Here is a 15,338-nt window from a genome sequence, read left to right as displayed (position 1 = left end):
AGCAGCTAATAATGTCATAAATACTAAGCCCTCTGTTCCTCAGAAAACTGAAGATTGAAGAGGTACTGAAAGAAGAAAAATCAAATTCTTTCTTTTACAAATGAAACATTAAATTAATAGATAATAAAATGTACTCTTGCTCAAAATAATGTAATGGGGTTTCAAGGATTTTACAACCTTATTTGGTCAGATACATTGTTACACCTTGTTTTAGTATTTTCCACTGTAAAATTCTCACTAGCTACTGTTAAAAGTTTAAATCTGGTGATACATTTGTACCTAAATGGACTGTACTTATATAGCTCCTTTCTCATCTTTTGACCACTCAATGCGCTGTACACTACATGCCACACTCACCCCATTCACACATTCATACAGTGATGGCAGTGGCTGACATGCAAGGTGCCAACTGCTCACCAGAACGGGAACTAATTATTCATACACACTCATAATTTTGAGGTTCAGTTTCTTGCTCAAGGACATGCAGCAAGAGGAGGGATCGAACCGCTCTACCTCTGAGCCACTAGTTAGTTTCAATATTGCAAACCTTGTGAAGGAGGACTTATTATAAAACTGTTGAATTACAGAAGTGTCCAGTTCCTTGAGTGGTATGTGTGAATAACATATCTTCAAATAACATTCAACAAGTGTACTTTAAATGTTTAAAAATGGTGTATTGCGATTCATCTAATATAATCATGGCCAGTTGTAAGCCTTTGTCTTCAACATTCAGCAGCATGCAGGTCCAGACCTGTTGACATGCTCAGCTTTTCATGTCTGTTTTCTCACATTCTCAGTCTGCTTTGTTCTGTTCAACACTGTGTGCACCCTTTAATGCCCTCATACCATTAACATTGTAGATAAACTGATAGATAAGCTTAGTTTCTGGCTCTACTGGATCCATATATACTGCAGTGAACCTTGAGCATGGGTGTGACCTCAAATGCTCCCAGTGATAAACAGGTTTCACTTCTGACACACCAAGCCCTCACATGTATACTGATGCACTAATCACTCTTCACACACTTCCCAAATTTAACTGCACAGAGCACGCTGTTCATGCAGTTCATCTGTTCATCTTCACCTTCAGTAGTCAGACACCCATGTATCTGTTTTAAAGCGAAAGCAATTAGCTAATTGACCAATTAGTCGTTTTCAAATTTCACCATGGGCTTTAACAGGAAATTGTGTTGTCACTTTTTGGCATCAAATACCAGCCGTGTTTTAATGTCGTAGCTGGTTGAGGCAGAGTTTATTTGAATTACAGGGTTTAGTAGTTAAAAGATCTGATAACTGGTCATCATGTGTTTTGTCTATAAAACTGCAGGCATGCAGAGCAGTACTGAACTACTATTGTAAAAGTAAAAGTCCTGCAATCAAATTCTTACTAAAGTAAAAGTACAAAAGTTGAGCATAGAAATATACTTTAAGTACATGTGCAAAATTTTTTAATAGTATATGTTATATTATTGGATTATAATTTTTGATGGATTATTCATTCAGTCTTCATCACTTTAAAGGGACATTGTGTAGGAATTTCTCCCATCTAGTGGTGAAATTGTATTTTGCATTCAAACGAATAGTGCTCTCTAGTGCCTCGCGTTTTCAAATGCGTATTGCAACTACGGTAGCCGTTATGTACCAAGACGCCTATCTGTCAAGGAGAAAGCAGGCAACTTCAGCGTCCCTTTGAAAGTCTTTCTCCTTCATTAGCTCTTTCCCCCTGGGAAAAGCTACCCCGATGTTTACCCTTGTTTTTTGAATTCACCGGTCATGTTGCCTTTTTAATTCCCTTTTTCGCTTTTTTGGTGATGAGGATTCCTTCTCTTGTGGCTCGGCATAAGTATGATCCTCCATTATTACCTAAAGTGCAGTGCAGACTTTAAAATGTCTCACTGATCTCCTTCTCCATTAAAGCTGGTTTCAGTCACGTGATACTGGGTCTGAACGACAACGCGTTGTGGATTAGCAAGACAGGTAGGCTAGTGCTTTATGTCCCTCTCGGCGATTATAGTTTTTCAAAATGGCGGAACGACATGGAAGCCTCCATGGACTTGCCCGTCCAATGTATATACAGATAAGAAATTCGCTTATGAGGATAAGTCAGAAGATTGGCGGAGGTAATTTTACACCAATGAGGACACATTTATGAATGAAGACATTGATTTTAGCTAGTAAAATACTTTAAACACTACACAATGTCCCTTGAATTTAATTACTTTATCCTTTCCTTATCTTAACATATAATAATAGCTAGGATACATCATCATTTGTAAACTGATTTAGCTTATATTTTCTATTAATAATTTGAATCTGCAAAGTAGGCCCAACTATGGTCATCAAAAATATTAAGTAGTAAAATGGAAACTAAAGCACAAGTAGCCTACCTCAAAATTATACTTAAGCAAGTTACTAACTAAATGTAATACAGTACAAAGTACATACACAGAGTATGTAAAGTAGCCCAGACCTGGTGTATGATGTACTTAGTTACATTATAACGAATAAGAGCTAACTTACCTGAGTAGTTCTGTTATTACTCTAACTTTGTTAGCAGATAGCTAACTAAGTTACTTTAGTTAAGTTTCACAACAACTAACTCGCTTTGCGTGTGTGTATGTGTGTGTTTACCTCGCGAGTCTTGAAGAACATGTTGGGAAGTTGTTCGTGTTAATATGCAGTTCAATCAGAGAAAACTACATCCAACAGGGAAATGTGTTCCCTATTGCAGCTCTGTCCGGTCTCATAAACGTTATTCATTAAAATCAACCAATCATAAATGATCATTTAATATTAACACTAACTGCTCATTGTTTCTCTTCCGCATTTTTCCAGAGTGCCGCACCGTGTTAATGTGCGCGTATGGTCAGGTAAGGTGTGCCGTTGCACCTGGAACCGCTGACGTCACCTTTCACCAAGCCAGGACCAAATAGTGTTGCGTTCAAAATCAATGGGAAATATGAACTTTAAAAAAAAAACCGTACATTTTAACATAAATAGCCTACTATTGGATGTTTTTCAAGTCGGCTTGCTGAGAGGAAATGCTTTGAAAAATACTTAACTCATTATATTTAAAGTAACATTCTAACAGTTTATTGGGTTAGGGTTAGGGTTAGTCATATCAGTGGTGGAAAGCAGAACCATTTGCCTCTAGTGGAAAGTAACTAAATGCATTTACTGTACCCTACTTGAAGTATGAATTTAAGGTACCTGTACTTGAGAATTTCAATTTTCATTTCAATTCCTTAATGGTGCTGAACGGAAAGTGAGGGTGGTATTAATGTACTTCTGAATGTCACATTTTAAAGAAAATAAATCTTTACCTACAATGCAGGTAATTAATCATGAATTAACACATCTTTACTAATGCTTCATCAGTACACAGTTTGAACATTGTAAAGTGTGTCTGCATTTTCTGAATTATGTTTGTACGGCACTGACTAGCTCACAATATGTCACCTTACCATGACTTAGAAAATGTCTGCTCCATTTGCTCAGTGATCGGTCTGTTAACATCAGTCCGTGTTTTTGTCAGCAATGCTACATCTTGGAAGATATACCTGCGCACACCTTGCAGATTATTTGCACTATTAGAAAGCAGCATGTCTGGTTTTAAAGATACAATCCACTTTACATCTTGTTATGTGTCTGTGATCATGACAAAAAACACAAGAAGTTGTATCCCATCTGACCCGAATGCAGCACAAGGTCAAAGGCCTCTCCATCATTTCCCTATGTCCACGAGCAGATAAATGAGACAACTTTGCTGTCAGTTATCAGTCATTATCGTCTGAAGCTGCAATGCAAAACTCCACCAGCCATTTAGTTCAAATGCAATAACTGAACAGTGTGAACATTCAGGGGCTGCTCAGAGATATGCAAACAGTGACTGTTAAACACTCCCTGAAGGAGCCACTTAAATAAAACGGATGTCATGAAAATTGTTATCAAAAACACAAGTTGTATAGCAAAATAATCGTTTGCACGTCCTTCTGACATCACCTGCTTTACACCTAAACCTTGCACTACAGAGCTGTTTTTCTTTGAGTGGGCATGTTAATGTTGTGCACACATCTCACAATCTCATCACATAATGTGAAATGTAAATATTTAACATTTTTATTCATTTTCAATGAGTCTAATTTTTCAGGTTTGTGCCAAATTACCAAGCTTCTGACAAATAACACAAATCAATGTTTTTATTGGAGTAAGGGAAGGCTATTCCAAACACAGAACATACAACAAAAACTTCTAATCAAATATGGATAAAGACCAACATCTAATTTCCCTCCCCAGTTTAAGCAGCTGCGTGTTAACATCTGCTGTTGATATTTTTGATTCACATGAATATTAAGTCTCAGATTCTTAATAACACCACCAAACATGTCAATGTCTTGTGACTAGTGATTTGGAACCGAGGTTTCCTAAACCCCACCACTCTCAGTTACATTTGCTTACCTATCAATTCTTTCATTTTTGGCACATACACAGTGTAATGATAATGATGGCAGATTTACCATCATCTATCTGAGGACCATTCATGTTACCTCCTGAAATACAAACCATTACTGTAAGCTAGGTAATTAAGCTAATATTAGCTCAATGAATAGATCTCAATAGATCTCTTTAATAAATTATTAGTTACCATTAATCATTAGTTAAACTAGCAATGTGTTTTTGAGGCATCTCTCTGACAACAGCAATCCATCAACATGTGGAGGAATTCTCCTTCATAGTAACTGTTACTCAGCTGATTGGACAATCACTCTTTAGCAGGATCAGTGATTTTCCTAGTATTTTTTTCAACTCCAGAGCCTACTTCTGTCCAACATAATGTAGCTTACTGGTAGCCTGAAGTTGCACTTTTCAACTTGACACCTTGGTCAGTGCTGGAGTTGCAGATTATGAAGAAACATAAGTGGATTTCCCCCCAAATATGGTGGGAAAGGAAGTTTTAAATTCAAAATCGACTTGAATCAGGATCTTTAAATCAAAAGCCAAATTGAATCGTTGACTTGGAGAATCACTGCCCTCTTGCAGTAATGTACAGGTGAACCCTAGGACATTGTTACATCACTAGTGGGTGTGCTTACAGCTACTGTATAACATAGCACATGTATGATCACAGTCATCAGTGAAGCTGGGTATGGTCAGAGCTGAAACAGGCTTTAAAATTTCAACCAGAGAGGACAGCTTTTCAGCCTTCTGTTAAATTAGTCTTAAAGAGCTTGAGGTTTGGCGACACAGCTACAAACACTTTACTGAGAACAGTAAAGTTAGCAAATTTGATTGGAAAACATCATGACATGTACTCTGTGTGAGACAGTGATGAGGTGACAGACAGTTGTGTCATGGTCAGTTGAGCCCTTGCCCTGAGCTCTTCCTGTAATTCTTACGATTGGTCTTCCTGAAAGAGGTAAAGCCAAGGTTGGCCTCTTCTATCTTCTCCTCTTCCTGGTCACCTTTTTCTTTCTGCGCCCTTTTCTTCTTCTCTGGTTGTTCTACAGCTCCCCCCATGTATTTTTCCTCCACTCTTTGCTCAGCCTTTTCTACACTCTGGTCTGTTCTCTTTCCACCAGCCTTGTGTTTCTCTCTGCCCTCCTCCTCCTCCTCCTCCAGATGATTAAGGCGTGTCTCCTTCTCTTTGCTTCTCACAGCTGACAGCTGATCAGCAGGTTGTTCCTTCAGTTGCCCACTGGGTCTGGAGAAGATCATCTTCTGCTGGATGTTACAACAGGGATCACTCTGTCTCTCCTGCTGCTCTTTCCTCTGTTGCAGACTGGAAAGGAAGTGGTGAGCCACCCTGCTGTTGCTCTGATCGCTGGTCTCGCTCAGATCCTCCAGACTATAGTGGGTCCAGCGCTCAGGGTGCACCAGGTAGTCTGGGGTTCCTCTCTTCTTTGCTGGTGTGGGGCATCTGAATGGAGGCTGGCTTGTCTTCCTGCTTGGATGTAGAGGAAGAGACCAAGCAAACGCTCCGTCTGTGACGTTATCCTGCTTCAAAGAGGAGGAGGCCAGCTGGGCAGCACTGTCCAGGCAGTCAAAGATGCTGTGGCTACGGTTTGAGAAAGCTGTGCCCCCTCCTCTCAGACTGAATGAACTCTGAGCCTGGCGTCCCACAGGTGGAGCAGAGATGCCAACTTCCCAGTCGTCATCATCATCGTCATCGTGGTCCAACTCTGGGTCAAAGGGAGCACTGCTAGGGTGTTCTTCGGGCTCAGATTCATCACTGGCTGACAGTTCATCCACATAATCACCCTTGTCCCCATCATTTTTCAGATCACACATCTTAACACCAAGACTCAGCTTGGCTAAATCACAAACCTGGTGAGGGTGAGAGAAAAAGAGGTCAGAACTCCAGCAAAACCTGTGATATACTACACTGGGAGAATAACATGTACATCCATACACATATACACACACACACACACACTTTTACATATATGTTTACATATACACATATATACATAAACATTTATATATATTGTATATATACATATATTCACTATATCAACTTGATATATATATATATATATGAAAAATCTGAAATAACCTTACTGTGATTTTATTTAAGAGCAAGCAAAACGCGTTGTTTTGCTTGCAGCTTCCTCAGGTTCGCTCAGCAAAATTGTATGAGCGTCTACCAGCACCTGACTGTTGTTGGCAGTAGAGGTGGGCGATATATATAATTTGCGATTATATCGTCATTGTTGTTTTGACGATGTGCAAATTTCCATTAGCGAGTATTTAAATTACTTTTTACTTAAAAATATTGAAACGCACACGGAAACTCCTCACATCCAATTAATACATGGTGCAGCAACGCTCTCTACAGCATGGCATGATTCAGTCACACGACTAGTGAACCGACGTGATCACATGACGTGATCACATGACCTCTCGCTAGCATCCTCCTTGCAACAGTTTAGCAGCGCATTATGATGGTAGAGAGAATATGCAAGCACCTCTAGTCCCTGAAGCTAGTGCCGAGACGTGGGTCTACCTCTCTAGCATGGAAATGGTTTAGTTTCGAAAAGACTTTTTTAGCGCAGCGCTCAGAGCACTTCAAGTCGAAATCTGTTTAACTTTTAACACCGCTGGGCGCTCGGAAAATGAGTTTTTGAGCTCTCTCAGCGCTAAAAACGCGTTCGGTGGACACAAGCCCTAACTCAGACAATTCCAATCACATTTTAAAGGATATCGACTGATTATCGTTTTCGCCAAAATCCCCAAAAGTAACGAGATATTATTTTTTGCCCATATCGCCCACCCCTAGTTGGCAGTGTATGGGGATTGTTGTTTACAGTATATATATAGTAATTTTTTTTTTTAACTGTTTGACAGGAGACACAAAATCTCTATTGTGCGGGCGTGAACGGTCAATGTTTGCAGGAGCGGGAATGAGTGGACCACAATAACACAGAATAAGAGTAAAATATAGACACATCTACGCAACACATTATTTTAATAAAACAAAAAATAATTAGCATTATTATTCATATATTTTTGCCAGTTGTCCTTCCTGCATGCAGAAGTAAATATGCTGCTTTTAGCCTGGATAAAGTGTTTATCTTCATCTTTGTATTTCACTTCACTTCTTATTTCTCTATTATTATAGTTTGTTCTTCATTTCTAAAATATGCCGCTCTGCTGCGCTTTGTCCATGTTTGTGATTGGTCATATGCAAACACCGCCCCTTTCATGTGATCGTGCTCACAACTGGATTGGGAAAACCTGCATTTGAAAAGTAAAGTATAACTAGAAGGACAAAGTGAAATTAGTCTATCATTGGGTTTGACTCAGGTTCTTAAGGAAGCAGGCTCACTTTAACCAGATAGATCACGATACCATGGTATCTATGCTACATGGCTAACCTGTAATGGAGCAGGTTACCTTCAGAGGACAGCCCCTGACCAATCCGATCATCCAGTTGAGCGTCCATGTGGTCTTTCTTGGTCTGCAGACTCACTGGCTCTTTATGAAACTGACGAAGCAAACTCCTCGCCTACTACCACTTACTTAAACTAGCCGTTTCCCTGAGCTTTTCCAAATTAAAATGTGAATGTGTGAAATGTAACGTCACGACTTATCAGATAGCAATTTGTTAGCATGCTACTTCTAATGGATGTGAAGAGCGTTTGTTCCTTTAAACCACATATCTTGGCAGACAGTAATACACACTACTATACACTACACACTCCTAAACTTTATGTTTAAACGGTTATTACTTTTGGGTTCATTTACCTCTGTTGTTGCTCATAGACTGTGTAGCGCTACTGCCAAATAATAATAATAATATTCTTCTTCTTCTTCTTCTTCTTCTTCTTCTTCTTCTTCTTCTGTGTATTTATGGTGCGTTCGTTTTGTCTTGTAATCGCGACTTGCAGCTCGAGATGAACGCTGATTGGTCAGTGAAGGACTGATTACGACCAGAGATCTCGCTTGGTGGCATCGTGGCATCCGAAGCGGGAATATGAATATATTTCTGCTTGGTGTTTTAAAACAGCAAAACAAAAACTCTTTCTAGCACGTGTATTGGCAGGGAGAGCCTAACCTGTGTCAGCTGTGTTGTCGATGCCTCCAGAGAAAAGGAAGTGCAGAGCGCGGAAGCGCAAAGTGACCAGAGAATGTCTTTGAAGTGACTCAAGGCTTGCCGTAAAGCAGTATCTCTGGCCGTACGATGTGTATGACGTCATTTACATTTCAAAAGACTTTTTAAAGCAAATAAGTGACTCTAACACCCAGCAATGTGTAATTTCTTTGCATCCCCTTTCGAATGCAACATTCAAATTACGAGACAAAAAATTATATCCTGAGAAAAGTGGATTTTGAGGGTAGACATTCTCTGCTACTACTACTACTACTACTACTACTTCTTTGTGAATTGCTTGCTCTTAAATTTTGTAATACCCCTTCCATATGTAATATACCTATAAAAGACTCACTTACTTACTTAGGCACTGTCATTACTAAAGATAAGGAAGCCAGATGCAATTTAAAATTTAACTTAATTATTGATAAAACCCAGAAAAAATTTAATCAATGGCTGCAGAGAGATTTGTCATTGAGAGGCAGAATTTTGCTAACCAAAGCTGAGGGACTATCCCATCTTACATATGCTGCTTTATCTCTTGATGTTAATAAAAAGGTCTCAAAAAAACATTGATAAGATGCTATTTAACTTTGTATGGCGTAACAAAAACCATTACATTAAAAAATCTGTAATAATGAATTCATATGATAAGGGTGGTCTTAACTTTTTAGACTTTCATACTTTTAATAATACATTCAAAATTAATTGGCTAAAACAATTCATCAAGAACCGCTCTTCAATTTGGAACTTCATACCAAACTTTATTTTCTCTAAATTAGGAGGCCTAAATTTCCTTTTATTTTGTAATTACAATATTGAAAAAATCCTAAAACTATCTAACTTTCACAAACAGATGCTTCTTTCCTGGTCATTAATCTATAAACATAATTTTTCCCCGCATAGATACTACATTTGGAACAATAAAGACATTATATATAGAAACAAATCCTTATTTTACCCCTATTGGTTTATTCACAATATACTTAGTTCTTCAGTTATTTAACTCAAACAGATCATTACTTACATATCAAGAATTGATCCTAAAATATAGAATCCCTATTCCTACTAGCGAATTTAATATTGTTATAAATGCGATTCCTCCTGGATTAATCATAGTATTTAAAAGTACATTAGGACAAAATCCAACATTATTGCCCTTTGATCCAACCAAACTTGAAATTGGCCAAATTTGTTTCTCCTCAACACGCAAGAGTAACCGTAATATACACTCTTTATTTCTGAAAGAAGTCGTATCAACTCCATATATAATAACTTATTGGAACAACTTTATTAATAACCTTAACTGGAAAAAGATCTGGAACTTACCTACTAGATATATAATTAATAATAATGTAAAAGAGGTATCTTTTAAAATAATTCAGAGTTTCCCATGTAAAGTTTTTGTTTACAACGATTTAAAAAAGATATAGATTTAAACTGCTCTTTCTGTGTAGGACACCCTGAAGATGTTTTTCATTTATTTTGGTCTTGCCTTTCTCAACCAAAATATGGGAAGATATTTGCAACCTGATTTCTTTTTCGTTTGAACCTCATTTTTCTCTGTGCTTTGAACATATATTGTTTGGCTTCACTAATAATCTTTCTGCAAAAGAAAAACAATACTATATCATCAATCTTATTATACAGTTAGACAAATGGCATATTCATAAATGTCGTTACACTAATTAAAAACCTCTCTTTCTTATCTTTGAAAATGAAGCCAAACAATATATCAAGTCTATTAAAAAATCCATTAACATGAAAGCTATAAAAACTTTGAATTTAGGTACACTTTACAATGTTTTTGTATGAAAGCTTGCCTCTGTATTGTTGTAACCCCCTGGCGGCGTTTTGTTGATGTATTGTTTTGTATTGCACCATGTTGACTTAATAAAGTTTCTGGGGAAAAAAACTTCTTCTTCTTCTTATAGGATTTCGGCAGTGTAGACGCTGTTAAGCGTATTACTGCCCTCCACAGGTCAGATTTAGATGTATATTCTCACATACAATCCTGTAGGGGAGAGTGGGGTAAATTGAGCCAAAGGGTAAATTGAGCCACCCCTTGTTGCTAGGAAATGGTAAAAAACATTGATCATGTGATCAAATATTTAGGAGGAAGGCATCATTTCATGGAGTCTGTGAATGTAAGAACAACATGGGTAAAGTGGTTAGATATCTATTTCCAAAGAAACATTTTTCACTCTTGAAAGTGAATTAGTCTATCATATGTTTCATGAGAATTGTGTTTAGACCAAAATAGATAATTTAAAATTTGTTCTATACATCAATTGTGGTATCTATGAGCTACAACATGAGGTCATAAACCTAGCATAACAGTGCACCATTTTAGCTGTGGGGACTAATAAAGTCAAAATGGTAGCTCAGGGGTAAGTTGAGCCGGTGGCTACAGCCAAAATACACTCAATAAGTGTATCCAAAAACATGTTCTGTGTATATTCCAAAAACACAGCTGTTAATGTTCTCTTCCTAAGCGCACTTTAAGGCATTCTCACTTGTTTTCTTCCTAAGCGCACTTTAAGGCATTCTCATGTTAAAATGTTTTTTTCACACAACAGCTGTTTAGCAGTAATATGCAATAATAATAACAATTAAAGCTGCAAGCAGCGTTGGGCGGGACCTCGCACTCCACGCAACTCGGGGCGTGCTGCGGCCGCGTCGCGCGCCGTTGTTACGCGTGCGGAAACAAAACATGAAATTTCACATAAATCAGCTCAAAACTGCCACGCAGCGCTTACTTCCTGTTGCCGGTAGGTGGTGCTATCACTATGTCTTAATATTATCATGTAGAAAAGTTCAGGGCGAGAGTGTTATCAAACACGTGAAGTTTCATTGAGATTGGACCACGTACGCTGAAGTTATGAGGACTGTTCAGGGCAAAACTGTTTCAGAATATATTAAGTTTATTGGAGATTGGACACTGCACACTGAAGTTATGAGCACTATTTTACGGCGAATCTGCTGAAATGGACGAGCTGTCACTGGCACGTGGTTTAACGTACAGTCACAGCTCAAGTTTTCAATCAGTTTGTATGACGACAGAATTCAAAGTGGCCAACTTTGACCTCACGCCACAGACACACCGTTCAACGTACAGTCTAAAATAGCACAACTTTTAATCAGCACCATTTTTTGACTGTACTGACCAATTTTGAAGCAGATCCGATAAATTCCCTAGGAGAAGTTCGTTCAAATACAACGTGAAAAAATCACCGGAAAATCCGCACGGAATTCACTATGGCCAACTTTGAGGGCACGCCACGGACACGCCCTTTAATGTATGCACAAATAGCACAACTTTTAATCAGGACCATTTTTTGACTGTATTGACCAATTTTTAAGTAGATCCGATAAATTCCCTTGGAGGAGTTTGTTCAAATACAACGCGAAAAAATCAATTGAAATTGAAAATTTTAAGGAGCCATTAAGATACATATATACAAACATACATAAAAAACATTACATATACAGGGCCCGAGCTGGGATGCAGTTAGAGGGCGGGACATCCTGTAGTAGTAGTGTTCTCGATTGGCTGCGGCTCTGTAGACCGGGAACATTTTGAAAGTAACTGGGTGTGTGCTGAGTTTGTTTGACAAAAGGTTGTTGCGCCACTGGCTTTTAGGCTAGCCCATTAAAATTGTTTGCGTTTTCAGTTATTCTTTTCAATTCTTCATGGAGCAAGAAGCACAGACTAAGCTGTCGGCTGGAACGAGTGAAACTGGAAAAGAGATGACAGACATCGTAGTGGATGATTTTGAGTCCTACATTAACCTTAAACTCGACATGGAAAAGAACAACGGGATTTCTGAAGTGGGACATAGTGTGTCCGCTGTAACTCAAGGTCTGTGTTATGGTTTGTCTTGTTCATTGTTAAAATAGTTTAGGGGTAGCTCATGTCGATGTGTTGCTAACTTGGTTAGCTTTACTAGTTAGCTTCGGCTACATTCAGCTGTTGGGAACATTGTCAAAATCAACTTCTTGTGTGTGAATGTGAATGAATGCGTTAGTTTCTGTTCGATGAGCTTTGCCATCACTGAGTGAATGTGTGTGAAAGGGTGAAAGTAACACGCAAGTACAGGTCCATTTACCATTTACCTTTCTTGTTTTTCCATTTGTGGTTTAGTGTGCGTTTAAAATTGATTATCAGAAGAGTTGCCAATTCATTTTCTGTCAGTTAACCAACTGATTAATTGTTTCAGCTCTAGTTTCTGCTCACACAGTGATGTGCAGTTTGAACTTCCCTGTGACATTAACTAAAATAAGATTTTCCTTTATTGATCCCCTGTAGGGGAAATTAGGATTGGCTCAGAAGCACAGGGGAATGTAGTGGAGAGAATAAATAAAAGAGAATATAATATTATAAAACTGGAATCTGGGATGGTTTGAGCTACTAATTTAAGCTCTCATTGTCTGATTGGAGTGTGTGTATGTTAGCTCTTATATATATTTTATTTTTGTCTCCTCTTCTTCTTTCCCTCAGTTTAGGCTGAGGTGTCAACCGGATTATCTTCTCTTTCATGAACTCCACCTGAGAGCAGTGAAATTGAAGCCTGAAGTACTTGTTGAGTACTGCAGTGGCGACATGACTTAAGATAAATAAAAGGATAAACACATTTTTAAGTGTGCACATTAGATATACAATTCCAGTGTCAGCCTGGTTCCCGTTCCATACAGAACTGGATTAGAATTGAATATTTTAGATATAACTAAATATTGTTTCTAAAGCAGAAACAGTGATGTGTACAACAGCAAAGTCACTATTTAACCTTAATAATATCTCACTGGAAACAAATCTCAACTGTCAATAAAGTGAATAATATTCCTGAAATCAAAATACTGAGTGAAGTTTATAATGAAAACCACAGACGTCACTCAGTATCATTCATTAATATTGTCCCCTGCCCTCCTGATGTGATTTACTTTGTGGTAACGCCTGGCAGATACGCTAGAGATGGAGGGGTGGCTGGTTTGTCAAAGCTAACCAAACTAAGCTGACCAGATAATAAAGGCCCGGCAACCCGACCCAATGTTTCAAACGTTTTGATGTCCCGGCTTACAAACTTTACAGCTAACTGTAGCGTCTTTTTTCTACTGTTTATGTGGTTTGAGTGTTGGTGCAGCACCTGGGCTTCTGCTGCAGCTGTATGTTTTCTCAGAGAAGATGTACAAGCTTGTGGCTATTTAGTTCATTTTTACCCATGCAGGTACCTGCAGGTACTAGACTATGACCCTTAGTCACTGTTCTTATTGTGACCTCAGCACATCAAAAAGCACCATACTACTATTTGGCGCTTTCTGTCTATGTTTCTGCATAAGAGACATCTGTGTTATATGTAATGAGAGATGTGATGACACATTCACAGTGTCAAATGAAGATGAAGGGAAAAGTCAGAATCAGAGAGAATTTTTTAGCGACAGGTGGCTTCTGAATGATGCAGCCAGGAGCCCAGAGATCCTGGCTAAAATATGAAGCTAAAAAACCATGATGCTGTTTTAGAGCCAGTAAACTGTATTTTTGGATGGTCATTTTTCTTGGCCAATGAGCCAAAAAGTTCATTTTGGGCCCTAGCTCATGAACACACATACACCTGCAGTGACTGAAATTATATGAATTATTCAGAACAACACAGCGTTGAAAATAGCATGATTAAGTTGTTAAATTTATTAAAGAGATGGAAATCTACATTATGATTAGTTGGCATGCATATTATATAACAAACACTTGTACTGGGGTGCAGCAGCTGTTTTCCTTGACTTTCCTAAATTTTCCGTTAACTGCTAACTAATTTGAAACTAGTGAATAATTAAATCAGGTTGCACCATTAAAACGTAAGAAATGTCTTAGCAAGTAAAGATGTTTTATGTATGTATGTACTGTATGTAATGTGTAATTTTGTTGCTAGGAAACTTCTGTTGGCCATCAACCATGTCAACAGGAGGTTACTGTGGCATCACAAACAAGGATAACTTAACAAAATTACAGTTAAGGGAAGATTTGCACTTGCCCAGACTCAGCAAAAGTAAAGAAAAGAGAACCTCTTTCATGAAATGTATGTTTTTCCCAAAAGCTCTGTTTCAGAATGAAGAGGAGGGTGAGGAAGATGAGAGTGATGATGAGGATGATGACAGTGGCACAGACCACTTTAACATTGAAAAGTCAGGGACTCAGCTGCAGAGATGTGAGCGTCATGGAGGTGTGAATTCAAGTCTTCCTGACACCTTTCAGACCAGCCACTTGCTGTTCTATGAGAGGTTCAAGGCGTACCAGGACTACATGCTCGGTAACTAGACTAACTACACAAATGCAATATAATAATAATCCTGAGTTATTACATACCTTACCTTTGTCCTTGTATGTATATTTGGCCAAATATGTGTGTAGGAGACTGTAAGCCTTCTGAAGTGAAGGCCTTCACAGCAGACTACCTGGAGAAGGTGGTGGAGCCATGTGATTGGTTGGCTTTGTGGTCTACTGATGTATTTGATGTTCTTGTGGAGGTAAGACCAACTTTTATACGTCTCTGTTAATATTGTAAATGCACAAATCCTTGCCCAAAAACCAACTTTAAGGACCAGGGTGTAGGACTCAGTGGCATCTAGCGGTTAAGTTGTAGATTGCAACCATTTGAATACAGCTCAGCCTTCTAAGTGTGTAGGACAAACTACAGTGGCTAAGAAAAAAAGAAGAAAAAAATCGTCAATCAAAATGGACCAAAATGTCCCATCA

At 38.4% G+C, this 15,338-nt stretch overlaps 3 protein-coding genes across 10 annotated transcripts in view; 1 reads left to right on the top strand and 2 right to left on the bottom strand.

Annotated features, from left to right (window-relative positions):
• Positions 1-2,895, bottom strand: part of ano9b (anoctamin 9b) — a 48,396-nt gene extending 45,501 nt beyond the window's left edge. The window contains exon 1 of one of the 3 annotated variants that reach the window (XM_051379998.1): positions 2,632-2,895. In XM_051379998.1, coding sequence (XP_051235958.1) covers positions 2,632-2,652 — 21 coding nt within the window. In that variant the 5' untranslated portion in view covers positions 2,653-2,895. The remainder of the gene's footprint in view (positions 1-2,631) is intronic. The other 2 variants (XM_051379997.1, XM_051379996.1) reach the window with 2 other exon arrangements.
• A 1,290-nt stretch (positions 2,896-4,185) lies between these two features.
• Positions 4,186-8,690, bottom strand: tssc4 (tumor suppressing subtransferable candidate 4). 5 transcript variants are annotated; one of them, XM_051380051.1, is made up of 2 exons: positions 8,555-8,690; positions 4,186-6,324 (listed from the first exon to the last, which is right to left on the bottom strand). In XM_051380051.1, exon 2 carries the CDS (start codon positions 6,286-6,288, stop codon positions 5,356-5,358), a length of 933 nt encoding a protein of 310 aa, XP_051236011.1. In that variant the 5' UTR covers positions 6,289-6,324; positions 8,555-8,690; the 3' UTR covers positions 4,186-5,355. The 5 variants fall into 5 exon arrangements, with proteins under 5 accessions (XP_051236011.1, XP_051236008.1, XP_051236009.1 ...); XM_051380048.1 differs by lacking the exon at positions 8,555-8,690 and adding an exon at positions 8,245-8,530; XM_051380049.1 differs by lacking the exon at positions 8,555-8,690 and adding an exon at positions 7,875-8,238.
• A 2,595-nt stretch (positions 8,691-11,285) lies between these two features.
• Positions 11,286-15,338, top strand: part of shcbp1 (SHC SH2-domain binding protein 1) — a 13,560-nt gene continuing 9,507 nt past the window's right edge. The window contains exons 1-3 of one of the 2 annotated variants that reach the window (XM_051380012.1): positions 11,286-11,361; positions 14,680-14,892; positions 14,994-15,109. In XM_051380012.1, the coding sequence (XP_051235972.1) occupies positions 11,304-11,361; positions 14,680-14,892; positions 14,994-15,109 (387 nt within the window). In that variant the 5' untranslated portion in view covers positions 11,286-11,303. Of the gene's footprint in view, positions 11,362-12,168; positions 12,453-14,679; positions 14,893-14,993; positions 15,110-15,338 lie in introns of those variants that run through there. The other variant, XM_051380011.1, reaches the window with a different exon arrangement.

Source organism: Dicentrarchus labrax, unplaced genomic scaffold (genome assembly GCF_905237075.1).
Source record: "Dicentrarchus labrax unplaced genomic scaffold, dlabrax2021, whole genome shotgun sequence".
In the NCBI taxonomy this organism is placed as follows: Eukaryota; Metazoa; Chordata; class Actinopteri; family Moronidae; genus Dicentrarchus; species Dicentrarchus labrax.
Note: the sequence above shows the minus strand (reverse complement) of the source record. Positions and strands in the feature narration are given on the sequence as shown.